Consider the following 19,446-nt stretch of genomic DNA (forward strand, 5'->3'; position numbering starts at 1 on the left):
TCGATTGGCAATTGCAGCAGTACAGTGTGAGGAAAACCACGGAGGAGAGTAAGGTTTAACGTGTATTCGTCGAGAGGGAACAAAAGATTCCATGTCAGCCTGAATCCACAAAGTTATGTAAGATGCGCATTTGTCGACAGGAAGACAAAAAATTTTACCCAAGGGCCATCACGAAGAAAATCACCAAAAGAATCCCAGTCAGCTTTACAGTAGTTGTAAGAGGTATAATAATAGGGGGATTCAGGTGATGAAGAAGAATAAGATATTAGTTTTAGAGAGATCAAACTGTGATCAGAAGCACCTAAAGGTGAATGTGGAGAAACTGAGCACTGACTAGGATCAGAAACAAGACATAAGTTGAGTAGAGAAGGTAAATGATTTGGGTTGTCAGGAAAGCGAGTTGGAAAGTTGACTATTTGAGGTAGGGAATGTGAAAGGCAAAAATAAAGGCCTTTAAAGCCTACATAGTCACTGACACTAAAGCCAAGAAATTCCGAGTTTTGAGCATTAAAGTCAACGATAACAACTATATTGGCTGATGGATAAAGAGAGAGGGCTTGGTCAATATGATCAGAAATAACGTCAAAAAGAGTGTAGTCTTGAAATGAAGGAGTGCGATATAGAGCAAATAGAAAGGCGATAGAGTGAAGTGGTGCAAAACGAAAGCACATGAAAGAATAGTCTATAAATTCAAACCTAGTTTCCTGACAAATTGGTGAATTCTTACGAATATAAATGCCCAGGCCAAGCATGTGGCTATTGGAGTCTTTACGAATTAAAGGAAAGTAACCATCAACACTAAGATCGCAAGATGAGACAGCTGAACTCAAATTAATCTCACAAAGAGCAAGTAGGTCTGGTGAACTTTGCAAGAGATAAGACTCAACAGAATAAAAGTTACTTCCAAGACCACGAATATTAGTGAATGATAGGTTTAGAGAACTTGGTGATGATGATGGTTTTTTGTGTTTTATAGTTTTTGGTACTTTATTCATTTTAAAATTAGAATGAAGAACTTGACTCAAAGCATTGATAGTACTCAGAACACTGTTTAATAGCCCAAGCAATTGTCTCATTACTACTAATAAACCCTAAGCCGTAACAATGGGCTCCAAATGTGGCCTCCGCAATGTACACCAAAAAAAAATACAAACAGGGACACCATCCATGCGCAACATGGTACTTTTAATACTTATATATTTATCAGGTGTGGATAGAATCAACCTTTCTGAGAGCTACCACAGAGTTTGGGAAACCTGACTACCAGCCGGCCTTAGAACCATAAAATTGAGTTTTAGAGTTGTACCCTCATTAGAAGGTAATAGAATAAGTTACCTTGTCATAAAAACAGAGACAAAAGCAAAACCCATGCATTGAGTCTTGAAGAACCAGCATTCAACATCCTAAACTGGAATCAATGTATTAAAAATACATCTGCGCCAGCCTAATAGATGAAGAAGGGGTGCGAGGCTGGTCAACAGATAGAATCTGTTTAACCTTTAAGTCATTGCCTAGGAGGCCTTTTACAAGACAGTAGCCGGGTGCATTTAACATCTGCCCAAAACGAGTATTTATATCGAGACACCATCTCTAGCCTTTACTCAACCAAAGACCCCAAGGCAGGGGGTGTTTTAAGTCAGAGTTGGCATCTCCTAGCCTTTGCCTAAAAAGACGTACCCTTCAAGGCAGCAGGAAATGAAGCAGATTGAACTGGGTTACATGTTACCAGTAGCAGGATAACATGACCTGACTATCATATTTAAAATGCCTAAATGCCTAAACATATTTAAAAAGACTAAACATATTTAAAATGCCAAAATCAGATGCTGAAAGTTCGAAAGCTTATTGAGCAAGAAACAGAAAAGTTTTGTTAGAAAAAGAAAGAAAGAGAAGTTATCTAAGGCGGCAGTTATTGACACCAACAAATGAAAACAAACAAAAAAATCAAGCGAAAGTTTGCAACCAAGGGCTAAGAATGAAAAAATCTTGATTTCAATACTAACGATAGTCTAAATTCTACTCAAGACAATTCTTATAACTAGAAATTGTTAATGAGAAAGGCATTAAACAAGTATTTATTATATTAAGATATATTTTTTAATATAATTGCTTACACATAGTTTGGGTTCATTTATATCAAATAACATTTTTAGGACAAAACAGGCTCTTCCAGAGTCTCCAAATAAAAGACAAACTATTGTAGAGCAGTTGGGTGTTGAATATGGCCTATGCACTGCTAAAGAAACACATCAAGTTCACTTCACATCACAAGAAATTGAAAAAGTAAAAGTACTTTATGAAAGAGAAGATATATCAGTTTTGTCTCCAAGAAGAAAAAATTGTATGAAAATTGACAGAGAAAAAGTTCAAAAGCGCTACTTAGTTATGAATTTAAAGAAGCTGCATCTATTGATATTTTATTGTGAGAAGAGTGCTAGCAAAACAACTAAATTGAGTAAGTTTTGTGAATAAAGGCCTACATACATTCTTACATGCAAAGATACACCACTTAAAACAAGTGGTTGTATTTATCTTAGTAGTTTTACTTATATGTGCTGCTTTGGCAAGTAAAATACCTTTTCCATTGTATTGCAATAAATGGTTAGAAAATTATGTATTGTGCAAGCCCCCAATATACCAATGTTTGATAATGAAATGTTCATTGTGCTGTAATAGTAAACTATTGAAAGTTTCTTTGCCCGAAAACGAAGACATGGATACCTTAATTACCTATTGTTGGTAGATTAAAGAAGATCATTGCTGTGTACTCAGTCAATATAAAAAAAAACATAAAAGGTATTTTTAAACATTTCTGCGACTATTTACCAGAGTTTACTGAGCATTATCTCACTAAAAAACACCAGTCTGAGCAATACTGCAGTCAAAAAGAAAATCTTGAACCAGACCAAATTTTGATACACTTTGACTATTCACAAAACTATAAATGTGGTTATTCTGTTCAAGCTGCTTATTGGTCGCAGTCAACTATTACCTTGTTTACAATTGTGATGTATCGTTACCGATTAGAGCCAAAATCAGTTGTAATAATATCTGATGATAATGATAAAACAAAACGTGCCACTACTACATACTTAAGTGAAATATTTGACCACTTTTGCTTTGATTATTTAAAAAAAGTTATATTATGGAGTGATGGTTCATGCACTCAACTCAAAAATAGATGCATGGCCAAACTCATACAATATTGCTCTGTGAAATATATTTTTCAAAGTATAGAATGGAACTTTTTTGCTACCTTCCACGGTAAAGGAACAGTTGATGGAGTAGGAGGGTCATTAAAGCAATTTGCTTGGAACAGCATGAAATCTCATGAAGTGGTTGTCTTAAGCGCTAAAGACTTTCTCATAACATCAAATGGGTGCGAAATTTATGTTAGACTTATAAACACAGATAATATTATTCTAAGGTGGGCCTTATTAGCTTATAAAATAGAAGAAGTGAAAGCTGTTACAAATATTACCAAATGCATTTCTGGCAAGTAAAAAATGGAAAGTTTTTGGTTTCAAAATTCCATATTATTTTGTAATGAGGTTGCAGAACAATTTTAAAATTTATATATTAGTAAAAAAAAGTTACTTTTACTATTAGTTGTGCTAAATAGAGTTAAAAATCAAAAAAATAGGGAGCATAAATAGTATTTAGCGTTTACTGCCTACTCTAAATAAAACAATCCCACCATTGAAAAACCATTATGGATAACCTTAATAATGTTATAAAATTCATATTTACATAATTTAATTGCTTTTTATAATGATTCATCTTTTTTTATGTCATTCATTACATTATTTGCTGTTTTTTTATTATTGGCTTTTTTGTTACGACCATTACGACAAAAAATTTAATAAAATTCTTGGAAAACTTTAAGTAGAAACTATGAAACTCACCATACAGTAAGTTCAATGTGTAGTTAAAGAACACAGCAAAGGATTTTTTTTCACTGTGTAGATGACTGCATAAAGTATGACAAAGTTTATTTCTTTAGATTTGTCTAAAAGTAAGAGTTACAACTGTCACGCTACGTTGAGTTGATTTTTCAAATAAGTTGAACACTTGAATCATTTAACTTTTGCATACTAAATTATATAATAGTATTTAACATTTCTGGAAATTTTCATTTAAATACCATTCTTAAATAATTGGTAATGATTAAAAAAGCTTCAAATATTACGACCGTCATTTGCATGGAATTGCCCACACATATATACATATGTATATATATATATATATATATATATATATATATATATATATATATATATATATATATATATATATATATATATATATACATATATATATATATATATATATATATATATATATATATATATATATATATATATATATATATATATATATATATATATATATATATATCTATATAAGAGTTACTTAATCTCAAAAAAAAAATTCAATTTATAGAAAAAAATATATATATATATATATTTTACAGGAATTTATAAATTATTATAAAAAATTTTTAATTACTATGTTTTTTTGTTAACGGGAAGTTACAGAAAGTAATTATGAAATAATTTTCTTTGGAATGGGGATAGTTTAATTTGGTCATTTGTTTTTATAATTTTTTAAGAGGTATTTATTTTCGTGCCTACATTTAGAAATTAATTCAGATTTTTTATTTAATACATTTTCTTGATTTAAATGAGTAATTATTTCAAATTTTTCTTGCAAACATAGTTTTTTTAATTTATTATTTATTTAATTTATTATTTATATTATATATTTTTTTAATTTATTAATTTCCTGCAAACATTTTTTTTTTATTTATTATTGCTCTGCTCTTTAAGAACATTGAGCACTCTATTTGTAAAATACACTAACATAATTTACATATATATATATATATATATATATATATATATATATATATATATATATATATATATATATATATATATATATATATATATATATATATATATATATATATATATATATATATATATATATATATATATATGTATGTATATATAAATACACTTTTTTTTGACATTAAGCAAGTGTAAACTTCCATTTCAAATGTTCTTCTGTGGTGCTCTGTGATTAGGTCTTCTCAGAGCACCTAACACAAATTAACCACAGAAAAAATTTGTATATATATTTTTGAATCACATTGATATATTTTGATCTAGTTTAGTTTAAAACAAACAATCGAAAGTTTTTTACCCATACTTTTAAGGAAAACATTTTGGCTTTGGATTTGTTTGATCTAGGGCTCTAGAAACAGTATTTTTAAAAAAAGCATTATTTGATAACAAAATGAGGTAAAAATCATAAAGTTTGTTGTATGACTGAAAAAAGTCTAAAGTCAAAGTCAAAAGTCATAAAAAGCGTAACTTTGAACAATCGGTGCAAATTCTACTATCAAGAAAAAATAAAAAATAAAAATTTGTTTCATATAAATATGACCTCTACACCACTTATTAGCCACTCCGCATAAAAATAGGTTGTCGAAAAAAAGTTATGGGATTGGCTAATATATATATATATACATATTATTTTAAAACATCAAGAAATACAGTTTCTCTCAATACAAAGAATATTATTTTATAAGAAATTTTCGCTGGGTTATAGATACCAGCATCATCAGCTTGTAAAATGTTACAATAATTTTTAATCGTTATAGTTTATATAAAACTGTTACTATTGACGTCAGCGGTTGAATGGCTTCTTATGATTTTTAAATTTTAAAAATGGCGTCCAAAACATAGTTTTTACATATTGGCCTTCATCAAGGTTAATTCCACCGTTTCGCGCAGAGCACATGTTGTTTTGTATTTCTAACGCCTCTCTAATTTTTCTTTCAAACTTTTTATTTTCTACTTTTAACGTTCTTGTTTTTTCCCAAATAATATTTTCTTTGCAAAAGGTTTTATGATATGCTAATGCAGATTGATTAGGCTTGTTTTCATTAATGCTCTTCTGATGTTGATGCATCCGCGTACTTACCTGCATTTTTGTTTCACCTATGTAGACTTTGGAGCAGTTGCATTTTATTATATACGTTCCAGGTTGGCTGTTACTTGGTAGTTTTGTTTTGTTTTTTGATGTTAATAAAGATCTTAAATTTGGGTTTGATTTAAATACTGCTCTGTATCCTGCTTTTCGGAATATTTTTCGAAGTTTTGGTGAAAGGCCTGGTACCCAAGGTAAAGACACTACAGGAAGATTGTTGCATTCTGATGGAATTTTGTTTTTATTTTGTCTTTTTTGATGGAATTGGTGTGTAATATTCCTCAATAGCTTTTCATCGTACCCATTTTCAATAAACATGTCAATTAAAAAATTTATTTCGTTTTGCAAATGATGTTTACTACAGATGGAGTAAGCTCTGTGGAGAAAACCTTTAAATATAGCTGTTAAAATATTTGGATCGTGATTTGAATGCGGTTTAATTTGAATGTTAGTGATTGCCTCTTTTCGATATACTTTGTACTCATGTTTTCCTAGTGTGTTATTTGTAATGGTTATGTCAAGAAAGTTAAGCGTTTTTGTTTCGTTTTCAACTTCAATTGTGTATTGTATTGCAGGATGTTATTGATTTAAAATATCTTGGAACTGTTTTGCTTGTTTGATGTTAGGAAATCTTGCATGACTATCGTCAACGTATCTTAAAAATGATTTTAGATTAAGTGCCGGATTTTGTGTCAAAGCCATTTTAATTGCATTATTTTCATAGAATTGTAGAAAAGATTCCGCGAGAACAACCATGAAAGAAAGTCCGATTGGTCCTGAGTTTTCCATTACGTGAATCTCATTGTTCCAATGAAAATAACATTGATATAAGCAAAGTTCTATGAGTTGCTTTATTTCAGGTATACTTAGTTTTGTTAAGTTTTTATATGATAAATTGTTACTTAATTGTTCTAAAAGTATAACGGTGGCTTCTTTTAACGGAATTGACGGGTACAAATTTACAACATCATAAGATACTTGAATATCATTGTTGGCGACATTCCAATTTTCAGCTATTTTTATAAAGTCAAAAGAGTTTTTTAATCGTGTCGGATTTTCATTATAACAGCATTCTTAGTTAAGATAATACAACCAGTCTTAAATGAAAATCCGACACGATTAAAAAACTCTTTTGACTTTATAAAAAAAGCTGAAAATTGGAAGGTCGCAAAACGAAATAAATTTTTTAATTGACATGTTTATTGAAAATGGGTACGATGAAAAGCTATTGAGGAATATTACACACCAATTCCATCAAAAAAGACAAAATAAAAACAAAATTCCATCAGAATGCAACAATCTTCCTGTAGTGTCTTTACCTTGGGTACCAGGCCTTTCACCAAAACTTCGAAAAATATTCCGAAAAGCAGGGTACAGAGCAGTATTTAAATCAAACCGAAATTTAAGATCTTTATTAACATCAAAAAACAAAACAAAACTACCAAGTAACAGCCAACCTGGAACGTATATAATAAAATGCAACTGCTCCAAAGTCTACATAGGTGAAACAAAAAAGCAGGTAAGTACGCGGATGCATCAACATCAGAAGAGCATTAATGAAAACAAGCCTAATCAATCTGCATTAGCATATCATAAAACCTTTTGCAAAGAAAATATTATTTGGGAAAAAACAAGAACGTTAAAAGTAGAAAATAAAAAGTTTGAAAGAAAAATTAGAGAGGCGTTAGAAATACAAAACAACATGTGCTCTGCGCGAAACGGCGGAATTAACCTTGATGAAGGCCAATATGTAAAAACTATGTTTTGGACGCCATTTTTAAAATTTAAAAATCAAAAGAAGCCATTCAACCGCTGACGTCAATAGTAACAATTTTATATAAACTATAACGATTAAAAATTATTGTAACATTATACAAGCTGATGATGCTGGTATCTATAACCCAGCGAAAATTTCTTATAAAATAATATTATTTGTATTGAGAGAAACTGTATTTCTTGATGTTTTAAAATAATATATAATATACTCTCATACAAGATGTCATCTTTCAAATTTCTAATTACAGCTAAATACGGAGCTGAAATCTACAAAAGCACTGAACAATTACAATCGTTAAAAAAATCTGTTGCTAAATCAAAAAACCAATACATTTTTTTACAAAAATGCGAAAAACATAAAATTATTCCAAAATCGTTACGAATAAACTCTCCAATAAAAAGTAAAAGAGCAGTAGGTTTAATTTTTCGTTTTAGATTTGAACTCTTAATTTGCATAAAAAATGATTCAAAGAGACGATTCTTTAATTTTATGAATGATGTTAAAAAACTTCAAAACTTTCTTAATTGTAAACTTAATGAAGAAGACTATATTAAATTAGAACAAATTACTGAAAAATCAAGGGAAAGCATGTTTGTTAAATCAAAAGAACGATTAATAAAAAAGTTTCACATACTTCAAAGTGAACATGCAAATGGAAAAGATATTGCGAGAAAAACAACAAAATATAAAAAGGACGCAGTTTTAAACCTTTGCGATACCGATATTTCCATAAGTCACAATGATTTTCTAAACCTTGGTCCAAATTTTGTACCATCTTTAAAGTCGATACCATACATGGATATTATAACAACAACAGAGTCTTCTGCGTTAAAATTAGAATACAACAACAAAGTAGAAAACGCACAAAATTTAAGAAAAAATGTTTTAAGAATACTAAAAACGGAGAAAAAAATAAATAACAATCTGACAAAAGAACAGAGGATATCTTTTAGAGAAATAAAAAACGATGAAACCATTGCTATATACCCGTTTGGCAAAGGAACAGGTTTTGTTAGAATTGAACATTCTAAAGCTTTAGAAAAAATCCGTGAACAAATTGGTCCGACAAAAATTATTAGTGAAGACCCTACTGCCAGTTACGCGGCAAAAATTAGAAGATTTCTTTCAAAACTAAATAAAAAACAGCGTTTTTCTAAAGAGGAATACGAAAAAATATATCCAAGTGATCCTATCCCACCTCTAATGTATGGAGTAATAAAAGCTCATAAACCGGAAAAATCGTACCCTATGAGAATAATTATCTCTACCATTGGCACACCAAACCACGGAATATCAGAATTGAATTAAATTTTGTTTATTTAGATAGTATTTGACCTTATATAGAATTCCAATACTTTTGGCCAATTTAGTAGAAATAAAGTCGATATGATACTTCCATGTAATATTTTCATCAATGTAAATGCCTAAAAATCTTGTGACCGACTCCTTTTTCATTTCAATTTTGTCAATGAAAAGTTTAGGTAAATTATTTGGTAAAAAACGCTTTTGTGCAAGGGAGTGGAAAAGGATCCATTTTGTTTTGTCAATGTTTAACGTTAACTTGTTGCACTTAAACCAGTTGGAGATGTGATTAAGTTCTTTATTCATATTTGAAAAAAGCTCATAAATGTCACTGTTTGACAGAAATAAATTAGTATCATCCGCAAAAATGATACTCATAAGGTTAGAAGCTTTATTTAAATCATTTATATAGACTAAAAACAAAAGTGGGCCTAGAATAGAACCTTGTGGAACACCACATTTTATGGCAATTAATTTTTCATTTTGAAATTAATTTCCATAGAAAACAAATTGTTTTCTATTTGTCAAATAACTTTTATACCATTTTATTAATTTGCCATTAATTCCATAAAATTTGAGTTTCTTAAGTAGAATTTTGTGATCGACCGTGTCGAATGCTTTTGATAGGTCAATGAAAATACCTAGTGTATATTGTGATCTACCAAATGAATTGGAAATTTCACGAATGAACTGTGTAATGGCTTGTTTAGTTGAACAATTTTTTTTTAAACCGAATTGATTTTTATATAGAAGTTTATTTAGATTAAGGTAATTGTATGTTCTATTGTATATAATTCTTTCTAAAATTTTTGAGAAGGTTGAAAGAACTGAGATAGGGCGATAATTACTAATATTTGATTTTTATTTTTTATTTAGATATAATTATGATAACTACAAAAATATTTTATGAGAAAAAAATTAAAAAAAAAAATTAAAAAATATAAAAAAAAAAATTCAAATTCAAAAACTTTTTAAAAGTAAAAACAAGATTTTTAAAATTAATAAAAAAAAAAATTGCAGTGAAAAATTATTAACAACATTTTAGTTTTGAACATTTTAAACAAAAGAATAATCTTTTCAATATTACATTAATCTTTTGAACGAAGATAAATCTTTTGAACATAGATAAATCTTTTGAACATTAGATTAATCTTTTGAACATAGATAAATCTTTTGAACATAGATTAGTCTTTTGAACATTAGATTATTCTTTTAATCATAGACTAATCTAATGACTATAAATTTTTCACTTAAAGAAAATTTTCTTTTTTTTAATAAGAGAAAACTTGTTTAAACTTAAAGTTATAGATCAACTTAACTATTTCTTTCCTCATTTTTAAAATAGTTTTTGCAAATTAAATAAGTCTTTTTTTTTCATTTCCTTAAAAAGCTGGTATATATAATTATATAATATATCTTTATTTTTTAAATTGTTTGTGTTCTCTGTTTATAGGTGAAGGTTATTTGACTAAAAAATAAGTATTTTATATATAAAAAAAAATTAACTCATTGCCTAAAATGGGTAAAGTGAAAGATTTAACTTCGAAGATAATTTCAGCAGTGAAAAAACTGAATAAAAAGCAGCGCTACAGTCAGAGAGAGATTGCTGAAAAGTGTCACACTTCTGTAGCTTCAGTTAATAAATAAGTAAAAAAAGAATTGGATCCGTCAGGGTTTCTGAGAAGAAAAAACAAAGAACAGGAAGCATAGCAGCATTAAATCAAAGTTTACTGCTTACAACAAGCCGACTTTTATCGAATTCTGCAAATCTAATTGCAGAGTAACAAGTCTTGATCTCACTCGTCAGATAACAGAGTATGGTGTGCTAGTTTCACGCAGAGCTGTAAAACATAGGCTGTGCTATGCTAGATTGTCCTCTGAGGAAAGGCAAGCTAAAATCGGTCATGATGAAAAAGAGGATGATCTGGGAAAATCAGTAAAAGAATGAACTTCTAACAACTTGACAAAGTTATTACCTGCTTCTATCTTATTTAGATAATGAGTACTATTTTTTTTCATTGGAAGCGCTCACTTGCAGTGCAATGTACATGCATGCATTGAATTAATTATTTTGGATGTCTTGTGGTTATGCTAAGTTACATGTACGTACAGTACGGCACTTTTCTTATTGTTGTAATTTTATAATACAGGATTTTCTGTACTGTAAATGCAGCTCCTGAGCAATATATTTTTTACAATATTTTTGATTACAGATTTTCTTCAGTCAATAGAGCAAAACTGATATCATTCAGGAGTCCTTACTATTTTTTAGGCAACGAAAGAAACAAACCTTTTCTTCCAAAATGTGTTTCCGCAACTGTTAAGCTTCCTATTTCAGTTATGGTTTGGGGAGCTTTCAATATTCGCGTGTCATTAATTCAATATTCAATATTCGCGTATCAATATTCGCGTGTCATTAAAATTCAATAAAGACTTGTTTTGTTCTTGTTTTTCTTAATCTCTCTTTTCAAGTCAAAACAGTATAAAAGGAACACATTTTTATTTTGAAGTTTATTCAAAGCAAACTAAAGAAATGGAAACAACTGACTTTGAAGTTGTTTATTGCAATAAAAGCAACTTTGTAAAATAGCAGCAGCTACTTTGTGGCTTATAGATTTTAAAGAAAAACAAAATATTAAAGATAAACAATATTCTACTGTAACACTAAAACCTCTTGCTCAATTTAATTATATCAAAAAAGATCTCATTTACAAACCTAAAAATGAAGGATGTGAAATCCTATTGCCATGGAAATATAGAGACATGTGTGATCTCAATAAAACAAATTATATGTTCAGAAGTGAAATTAAATTAAACAAAGATGATTCCAAATTCAAAATTTCTAAAGGAGAAATAACAAATAATATTATTTTTAAATTTAGTCATAATAAATTAACAAAAAAAGTGTTGGAAACTTTGATGGAAGATTTGCAAACTGCTCAAAACAGAGCTTATCAAACAGTAGCTTATCCTAAAACTGGAATATTAAATAACGCTGTTTTAAATGGTTATACTATTTGATTGGCAAAAGAAGACGACAACATTCATTTAACAGAATACGAAAGATTATTATCCGTAGAACCTTCTTTTGTCAATACCATAAATAAAAACGGTCATTATAGAAATTTAAACATGATCTTGACACGTGCCGCTGAATCACTTGCTGAGAAAGAATCGAGCGAAATGAAAAAAGTAAAGGCTGAAGTAGAGGAAGATAAAGAATAATTATTTTTTTTGTAAAAATTTTTTAATTAAAAAAACCTGTTTTATTAATAAAAAACCTGTTTTTAATATAAATAATTCCTATATAAAGAGTTGTAAAAAAAAATTCTCCATTTTTGAAAGAAAGAAAGACTAGCAAACAACTCGATGAAAGTCTGCTCAAAGCAACTTTTTTATCCTGATAATGAATTACATGAAATGTTGTTTGAATTGCATCATTTAAATAATACGTATAAAAAGTGGCAAGATATTATATTTTCCTATTTAAAAAAATGGGATTTGGAAATAAATTAACCTGAAGAAAAACTTGTTGATTTGTATTATATTTTCATAGCTAAAGACTATGAAAATAATCTTGGTTTATTTAAAAAATCTACTCGTGAATGTGAGTTTTGCAGAACAATCGCCCTCAAGGATAAACAGTATGTTTGAAGCGTGTCGTATGATCAATGACGATTTTTAAATATAACAAAAACAACAAATGGGAGTGTGACGAGTTGAAGAAAAATTGTAAAATATTAGAAAATATCTATCTTTCTTGTGTACAAAGACCCTATTTTTCATATCACGACAAGGTTTTTCTTAATGGATATTACACCATTTATACACCTACGCCTATTTATAAATTATAGATGGAAAAGTCAAAACAGAAGGAGATAGAGTTTACATTTATAAAGCTTTTAAACGCTGTGATTTCGATAAAACCTTTATAGAAATGTTTCCAACATCACAATGGATTTTTTTCTTTAAAAGAAACTTTAGCATATTAATGCCTTTATACAGAAAAAGAAGACGAATTTTATAATTACGAAAATAGTAAAGTGTTACCGAGTCATCCTCTACAGAACAAAAATCATTCTGCAAAGTATTATATACAAGAACTATTATAAACAAGAAATTTTTTTTTATTTTTTTTTTTCCATTTTCCAAAAAGTTGATACACTAAAAAATTTATTTTAAAAATATTGTCAAAACAAGCACAATTGTCTTTTTTTAAATTCTCATGCATTGCGTGTTGTCTTTTATAACTTCGCATTGCGTGTTGTCTTTTATCAACTTTGCGTATTTTTTTACACATAACTCAGTATACTGACCGACACAACCTTCGTTTATGAACCCATTTGTAAAATCTCCTAAATTCAAAAAAACATAAAAAATTGCTATGCTGAAAATGTTCCAAACATAATTCTTCATTGTTTGCGTAAATAGATAATTTGCGAATCTTTGAAAGAGAAAACGTGATAAATCAAAGCTGAAGATATTATTACTCTTTATAGCTTCTAAAACATCGTTCTCGATATGCCCACCTTTATAAAAAACTAAATTGTATTCAAATTTATCAAATTGTTTTTTTCAAATACGAAATTACTGAGCAGCAGAATATAGTTTCACCAGGGTATTTAAAACTAGGATAATATGTTAATCCATGGACGTTATTTAAACAATAGTAATAAGTTTTTTTAAATTTTTCAGTTAAATTTTCGAATTTTACGCACGGTATCACTTGAGTATGATAATATTTTTTATCATTAACCGATCTTAAACATAATTCCCTTATACAATGTTTTTGCCAAGGATGAATTTCGTCATTAGTAATGTACTCAATATCCAACATCCACAACTAAAAAAGTTATACTTTTTATTAAAAAAAGAAGAATATTCTTTTAATAAAATGAATAAAAACGTATAAAAACAGATTGAAAAAAATTTTTTATTCAATTTTTATTAAAAAAGGAAATCGCGTTGATAGCATCTTTAAAAAAAATCCACAACAATTGCGCTATTTGATCGCTAGATGAAGTATCTAAAAAATATAAGCTTCACGAAAATAAATCTGGAAATTCTTCACCCTCATCTGTTCATGTAGAAGAAGAGCATTATACGGATAAAAAATCAATTGAATTTCTAGAAAATGTACTCGATTCCAAAAGAATAACATTAAATTCTTATTCTATTGAAAAGTGTTTTGAAAAGAATCAATTTAAAAATTTGTTAGAGAATCCGCAACTCTGTCATATTAATCTCGAACAATTTGACAAATTGAAAAAAGAACATGTCAACGACAACTATATAGCTGAATACTGCAAATCCAAGCTCACTGTTTTATTGCTAGAAAGAGATATAAAACCTACTTTTGATCAAACGGATGGTTTCGTAGATACTTTTACAACAAAAACAATACCTACCGACTCATCTCTAATAGAAAAACTAGATGCTGCTTTAAAAAAGAAATTTGTTAAAAGAAACATTGAAGGAATTTTCAATGATGGAAGCAGTGATAAAAAAGCTTTATTTGTGAATATATTACACGCTATTGTAACACTATCTATTACGAGTTTTTTTAGTTTAGAAAAAGAATAAATAAAAATGGCTACTAATGAATCTTTGTCTCGTTATTTTAAAAACTCTGAATTTAAAAATTATTTTATAATATTCATATTATTAATAATATAAAAAAAAAGAAGGTTTTTTTATTATTTACAACAATGAAACTACAAAAGAAGCAGGCCAGCATTGGAGAGCCTTGATCAAAATAGACAATGGTCATTTTTTTTGTTTTGATAGTTTAGGAGAAGAAAGTGTATTGCAATAAATTTATTTTAAAATATAGCGCTATGACTGGCAATTAAAATGTGTTTTTTTCATATAACAAATTTCCTTTTCAATGGAATGAAAGCAGTTTATGTGGAGCGTTTGCCGCCTATTTTGTAGCTCTTTTATTTCGCACTGAAAATGTTTTATATAATAATCAAATTTATATACCTTCATTTTGCAGACTGCTAAACTTTTTTTTTTTTAAGTGACAACACTTAATGCTTCTCCACTAATTCAAACAAATCTCTATCCATTTTTTCAATTTATAAAAAGAGAACTCTTTCAATATCTTGATACTACTGCTAAATACTTCTTTGAAAAAGACATGCATTTGCATTTATATATGAGAAAACAGGAAAATCTGGAACGAGAGCTATTGTCTATGAAAAAAAAAAAAAATTCCTTTGGATCATAATATTTTTAGAAAACAAATATTGGCGTAAAATGCAATTAAAAGATAATTAAAAGATGCTGGATTCTTGAGAACAAACAACGAATGCACGTGGGATAAATTATTCCTATTAGATATCAAGGCAACTCCTTTTGTGTTAAACGAGGAAAATATTTATTATATGCAACGAGACGAAATGAATAAAATTTACTTGAACAATTAATCTCGATTAAAGACTGCCAATCAAACTTTAGATAATCCTATTAATGATGTCATGACTAAAAAAGCAACAAAAAGACAGGTAGCGCTGAATTTAATATAATAAAACATGAAGAGATCATCATACACGCTTTTAGAAGAAATTGTAGAACTGTTTTTTCGTATTTCACGCACAGCCTTATGGACTGCAATAAATTAATCTCTGCAAAAAAAAGGTGACCCATCAACAAATATCAGATAATTTTCACATATTAAAGAGAATTCGAAAATTTCGTATTTTTTCATATATATATATATATATATATATATATATATATATATATATATATATATATATATATATATATATATATATATATATATATATATATATATATATATATATATATATATATATTTGACCATCCACAAAAACTAAATATTTTAAAAGTTTTTATTGATGGGTATGTAAAATGCTTTTAAAATATAAATAAAGTACTTTAGTATTTTAATAATAATTATTATTTATAATAAAATACATATTGTTTTTAATTTCTCCAGTATTAATAATACAAAACTAACAAAATATATTATATTAAAATATAATATTAACAATAACAAAAACAGGTATAAAAAAAAAAATGTTTGTTCAATAATTTTGCTGGTATATATAATCCTATAAACAGGAACAAAAAAAAATGTCTGTTAAATAATTTTGCCGCTATATATAATCCTAAAAATATACAACAGTACTCAGCAATGCATTACCTAACCTTATAACATCTATTTTCAATCATAACAAAAAAATGTGTTTTACTTGGTTTTAATTGATGAACTATAATACAATGGTACTTATGTTTGTCCACATTTCAAACCCTGTACTGTTTCCCTTTTTAAGAGCAGCAATTGCACCCTAAATCATGAGTTTTTTGTCATGTTTTATTGCGGCACGTGTTTCCTCAATATTATATTGTTTTTATATTAAATCTATAAAGTCAATTTTACTACACATATAAATAATTGAGCAATGTAAGAAAAATGCAGTCATCTGTTATATTTTTCTCATTTATAAAAGGTTATATAACTAACATAGTATGTTTTCATAAAATATAAAAATAATTAATATCAAAAACAGGAATTAAATCAAAATGTTTGTTGAATATTTTTGCTGGTATATACTCATGTATACTACAGTATTCTGCAATACATGACCTAACCGTATCACCTCTATTTTTGATCATAACAAAAAGATGTGTTATACTTGGTTTTAATTGGTGATTTTAAATACAATCGTACTTAGGTTTGTCCATGATTCAACTCATGTTCAGTTTCCCTCTTTATGAGTAGCAATTGCACTCTAAATAATAAGTTTTTCTGTCATGTTTAATTACGGTTTATGTACCATTAGGATTTCATGGTTTTTATATTGAATCTATAAAGTCAATTTTGCTACGCATATTATTAATTGAGCAATAATTAAAAGAAAATTAGTCATCTATTATATTTTACTCATTTACGAATGGTTTCATTGTTTGCCACCCTGAAGTAAAAAGTTTAAAAGGTTTTATTGTTTGCTACACTGAAAAAACCTTTTTAATTACCTTTATTCTTGCAAAAATTTTATTGTTACATAACTGTTTAAAGCCTTACTATTAATTTATCTAACTCACTGATACCCTGCGAAACTAGCAACCACTATTCTTAATTATTACCTCTATTTTTAAACAAGTTTCTGTGTGTTAATCTTCTAACATTTAGATAGATTTTTTAACTTTACATTAAGCTGACATACTTGTATTGCCATTAAATGATTATCACTAAAGACATTTTCTTTATTTTGTTGCAAAGGGTCATTTATTATATTTCACGCACAACCTCATGGGCTGCAATAAATTAATCTCTGCAAAAAAATGGCGACCCACTAACTGATATCAGATAATTTTCACATATTCATAAGAATTCAAAAAATTTATTTTTTTATATATCCTAATATATATAAAGGGCAATGTGTGTGTGTTTGTTTGTTTGTTCTCTATAGAAATCCAAACCGCCGGACCGATCTCGATGAAATTTGGCATGGGGGTAGTCCTCGAGGGGGAGAAGGTTCTAACCTGGGTTTTGACCCCGTACCCCAACCCCCGGGGTCAGGGGGGCTAAAAATGGGCTTCTCTGACCCCGGGGTCAGGGGGGCCAAAAATGGACCCCTCTGACCCCGGGGTCAGGGGGGCCAAAAATTGGCATTTCTGACCCCGGGGTCAGGGGGGCCAAAAATGGGCCCCTTCGACCCCGGGGTCAGGGGAAACCATTTTTTGGGCCCATTTTTGGGCCCATTTTTGTGTACAGATATCAGGTAAGCCAGTCTAAATATTGGCCCGGGCAACGCCGGGTAACTCCAGCTAGGTATATATAAAGGGCAATGTGTGTTTGTGTGTGTGTTTGTTTGTTTGTTTGTTCTCTATAGAAATCCAAACCGCCGGACCGATCTCGATGAAACTTGGCGTGGGGGTAGTCCTCGAGGGGAAGAGGTTTTTCAGCTGGGTTTTGACCCCGTACCCGACCCCCAAGGTCAGGGGGGTCCAAAAATGGAATCTAGTGTGGCTCTGCAGCCTAACCCGTGCAATTTGGCAAAACCTAAAAGCTTCTAACCTGTGGAGGAGTGTCAGAACACTTCATTTGACAACAAACATGAGGGTAAAGTTGTCTGGTGATCTGTCAGCAGGAGCCTTTTCCAATCAGCTCCTTGCCTTGGGCAATGGTGAGGCACCAGTTGATGTGCAGACAGGGCTCATTAAATTCCCTGCCAACTTTTGCACACTGGTGGATTCTGCAGAGGAACTCATTGTCAAGGTGTTTCCCAACATCCAGCAGAGTTTCACCAGACATGACTGGATCTGTGAGAGAGCTATTCTGGCTCCCAAAAATGAGTCTGTCACCAAGATCAATATGCAGATCCAGAAAATGCTCCCAGGCAATGAAAAGTCCTATAACTCCATTGACATGGTTATGGACCCTAGTGAAGCTGTCAACTATCAAACAGAATTTCTGAACTCTTTAGAACCATCTGGATGTCCTCCTCACATTCTTCACCTGAAAGTTGGAGCACCAATCATTCTCCTTCGCAACCTCGACAGTCCCAAGCTCTGCAATGGAGCTCGACTCATCATCAAAGCTATCCTTTCAAACTTGATTGAAGCAACTTTACTGACTGGATGTGGCAAAGGTGAGAATGTCTTCATTCCATGGATTCCAATGATTCCCAATGACCTCCCATTCAGTTTCAAGCGCCTCCAGTTTCCAGTCAGGCTGGCTTTTGCCATGACCATTAACAAAGCGCAGGGACAGTCGCTCAAAGTGACTGGCATTAATTTGGAACAGCCCTGCTTTTCTCACGGCCAGCTCTATGTTGCATGCTCCAGAGTTGGATCTCCACGAAATCTTTACATTTTGACTCTAGAAGAAAAAACCAAGAACATTGTCTATCAGAAGGCTCTTCAGTGAAAAAAATCCTCTTTAAAGAAGCCCTATTAAAATAAAACAATAACTGCCAATGTGAAGAAATTACCCATGATTTAACTTTTGTAACATGTTCAACTTTTTTTTCCAGTGTGAGAGAACAATTTAATTGAAAAAATTTGAGTAAATGTTCTTTTGGAAATTCTTAATTTGTTGTTTTTAAGTGGTAAAAAAACAAAATGTCTTTTTCTTCCTTAATGTCTTTCAGTTATTTCATAGCTTCAACCAACAGGGTCACATTTTGTGGGATTATTGTGCAACACTAAAAAATATTGCACAATCTTACTGTGCATAGCCCAAAATTAGTATAACAAAGTTCCAGATGCTCATTTACTTTTAAATATTGGCCCGGGCAACGCCGGGTAACTCCAGCTAGTATATATATATTTGACATTTCTAAAAAATTTTTAGTTTTTATAGAAAGTAATTTAAAAAATCTTTTAAAATATAA

The 19,446-nt window shown here is 29.6% G+C and overlaps 4 protein-coding genes across 4 annotated transcripts; 3 read left to right on the forward strand and 1 right to left on the reverse strand.

The window, feature by feature from the left end:
* Positions 1 to 5,694: 5,694 nt before the first annotated feature.
* On the reverse strand, positions 5,695 to 6,315 carry LOC136082908 (uncharacterized). Its single transcript, XM_065802320.1, has one exon. The coding sequence runs from the start codon at positions 6,313 to 6,315 to the stop codon at positions 5,695 to 5,697; it is 621 nt and encodes a 206-aa protein (XP_065658392.1).
* An 877-nt stretch (positions 6,316 to 7,192) lies between these two features.
* LOC136082909 (uncharacterized) lies at positions 7,193 to 7,813 on the forward strand. The gene has a single exon (XM_065802321.1). The coding sequence runs from the start codon at positions 7,193 to 7,195 to the stop codon at positions 7,811 to 7,813; it is 621 nt and encodes a 206-aa protein (XP_065658393.1).
* A 180-nt stretch (positions 7,814 to 7,993) lies between these two features.
* Positions 7,994 to 9,082, forward strand: LOC136082910 (uncharacterized). The gene has a single exon (XM_065802322.1). It carries the CDS (start codon positions 7,994 to 7,996, stop codon positions 9,080 to 9,082), a length of 1,089 nt encoding a protein of 362 aa, XP_065658394.1.
* A 9,085-nt stretch (positions 9,083 to 18,167) lies between these two features.
* Positions 18,168 to 18,980, forward strand: LOC136082911 (ATP-dependent DNA helicase PIF6-like). Its single transcript, XM_065802323.1, has one exon. The coding sequence runs from the start codon at positions 18,168 to 18,170 to the stop codon at positions 18,978 to 18,980; it is 813 nt and encodes a 270-aa protein (XP_065658395.1).
* Positions 18,981 to 19,446: the final 466 nt, after the last annotated feature.

This window comes from Hydra vulgaris, chromosome 08, assembly GCF_038396675.1.
Source record: "Hydra vulgaris chromosome 08, alternate assembly HydraT2T_AEP".
NCBI lineage: Eukaryota > Metazoa > Cnidaria > Hydrozoa > Anthoathecata > Hydridae > Hydra > Hydra vulgaris.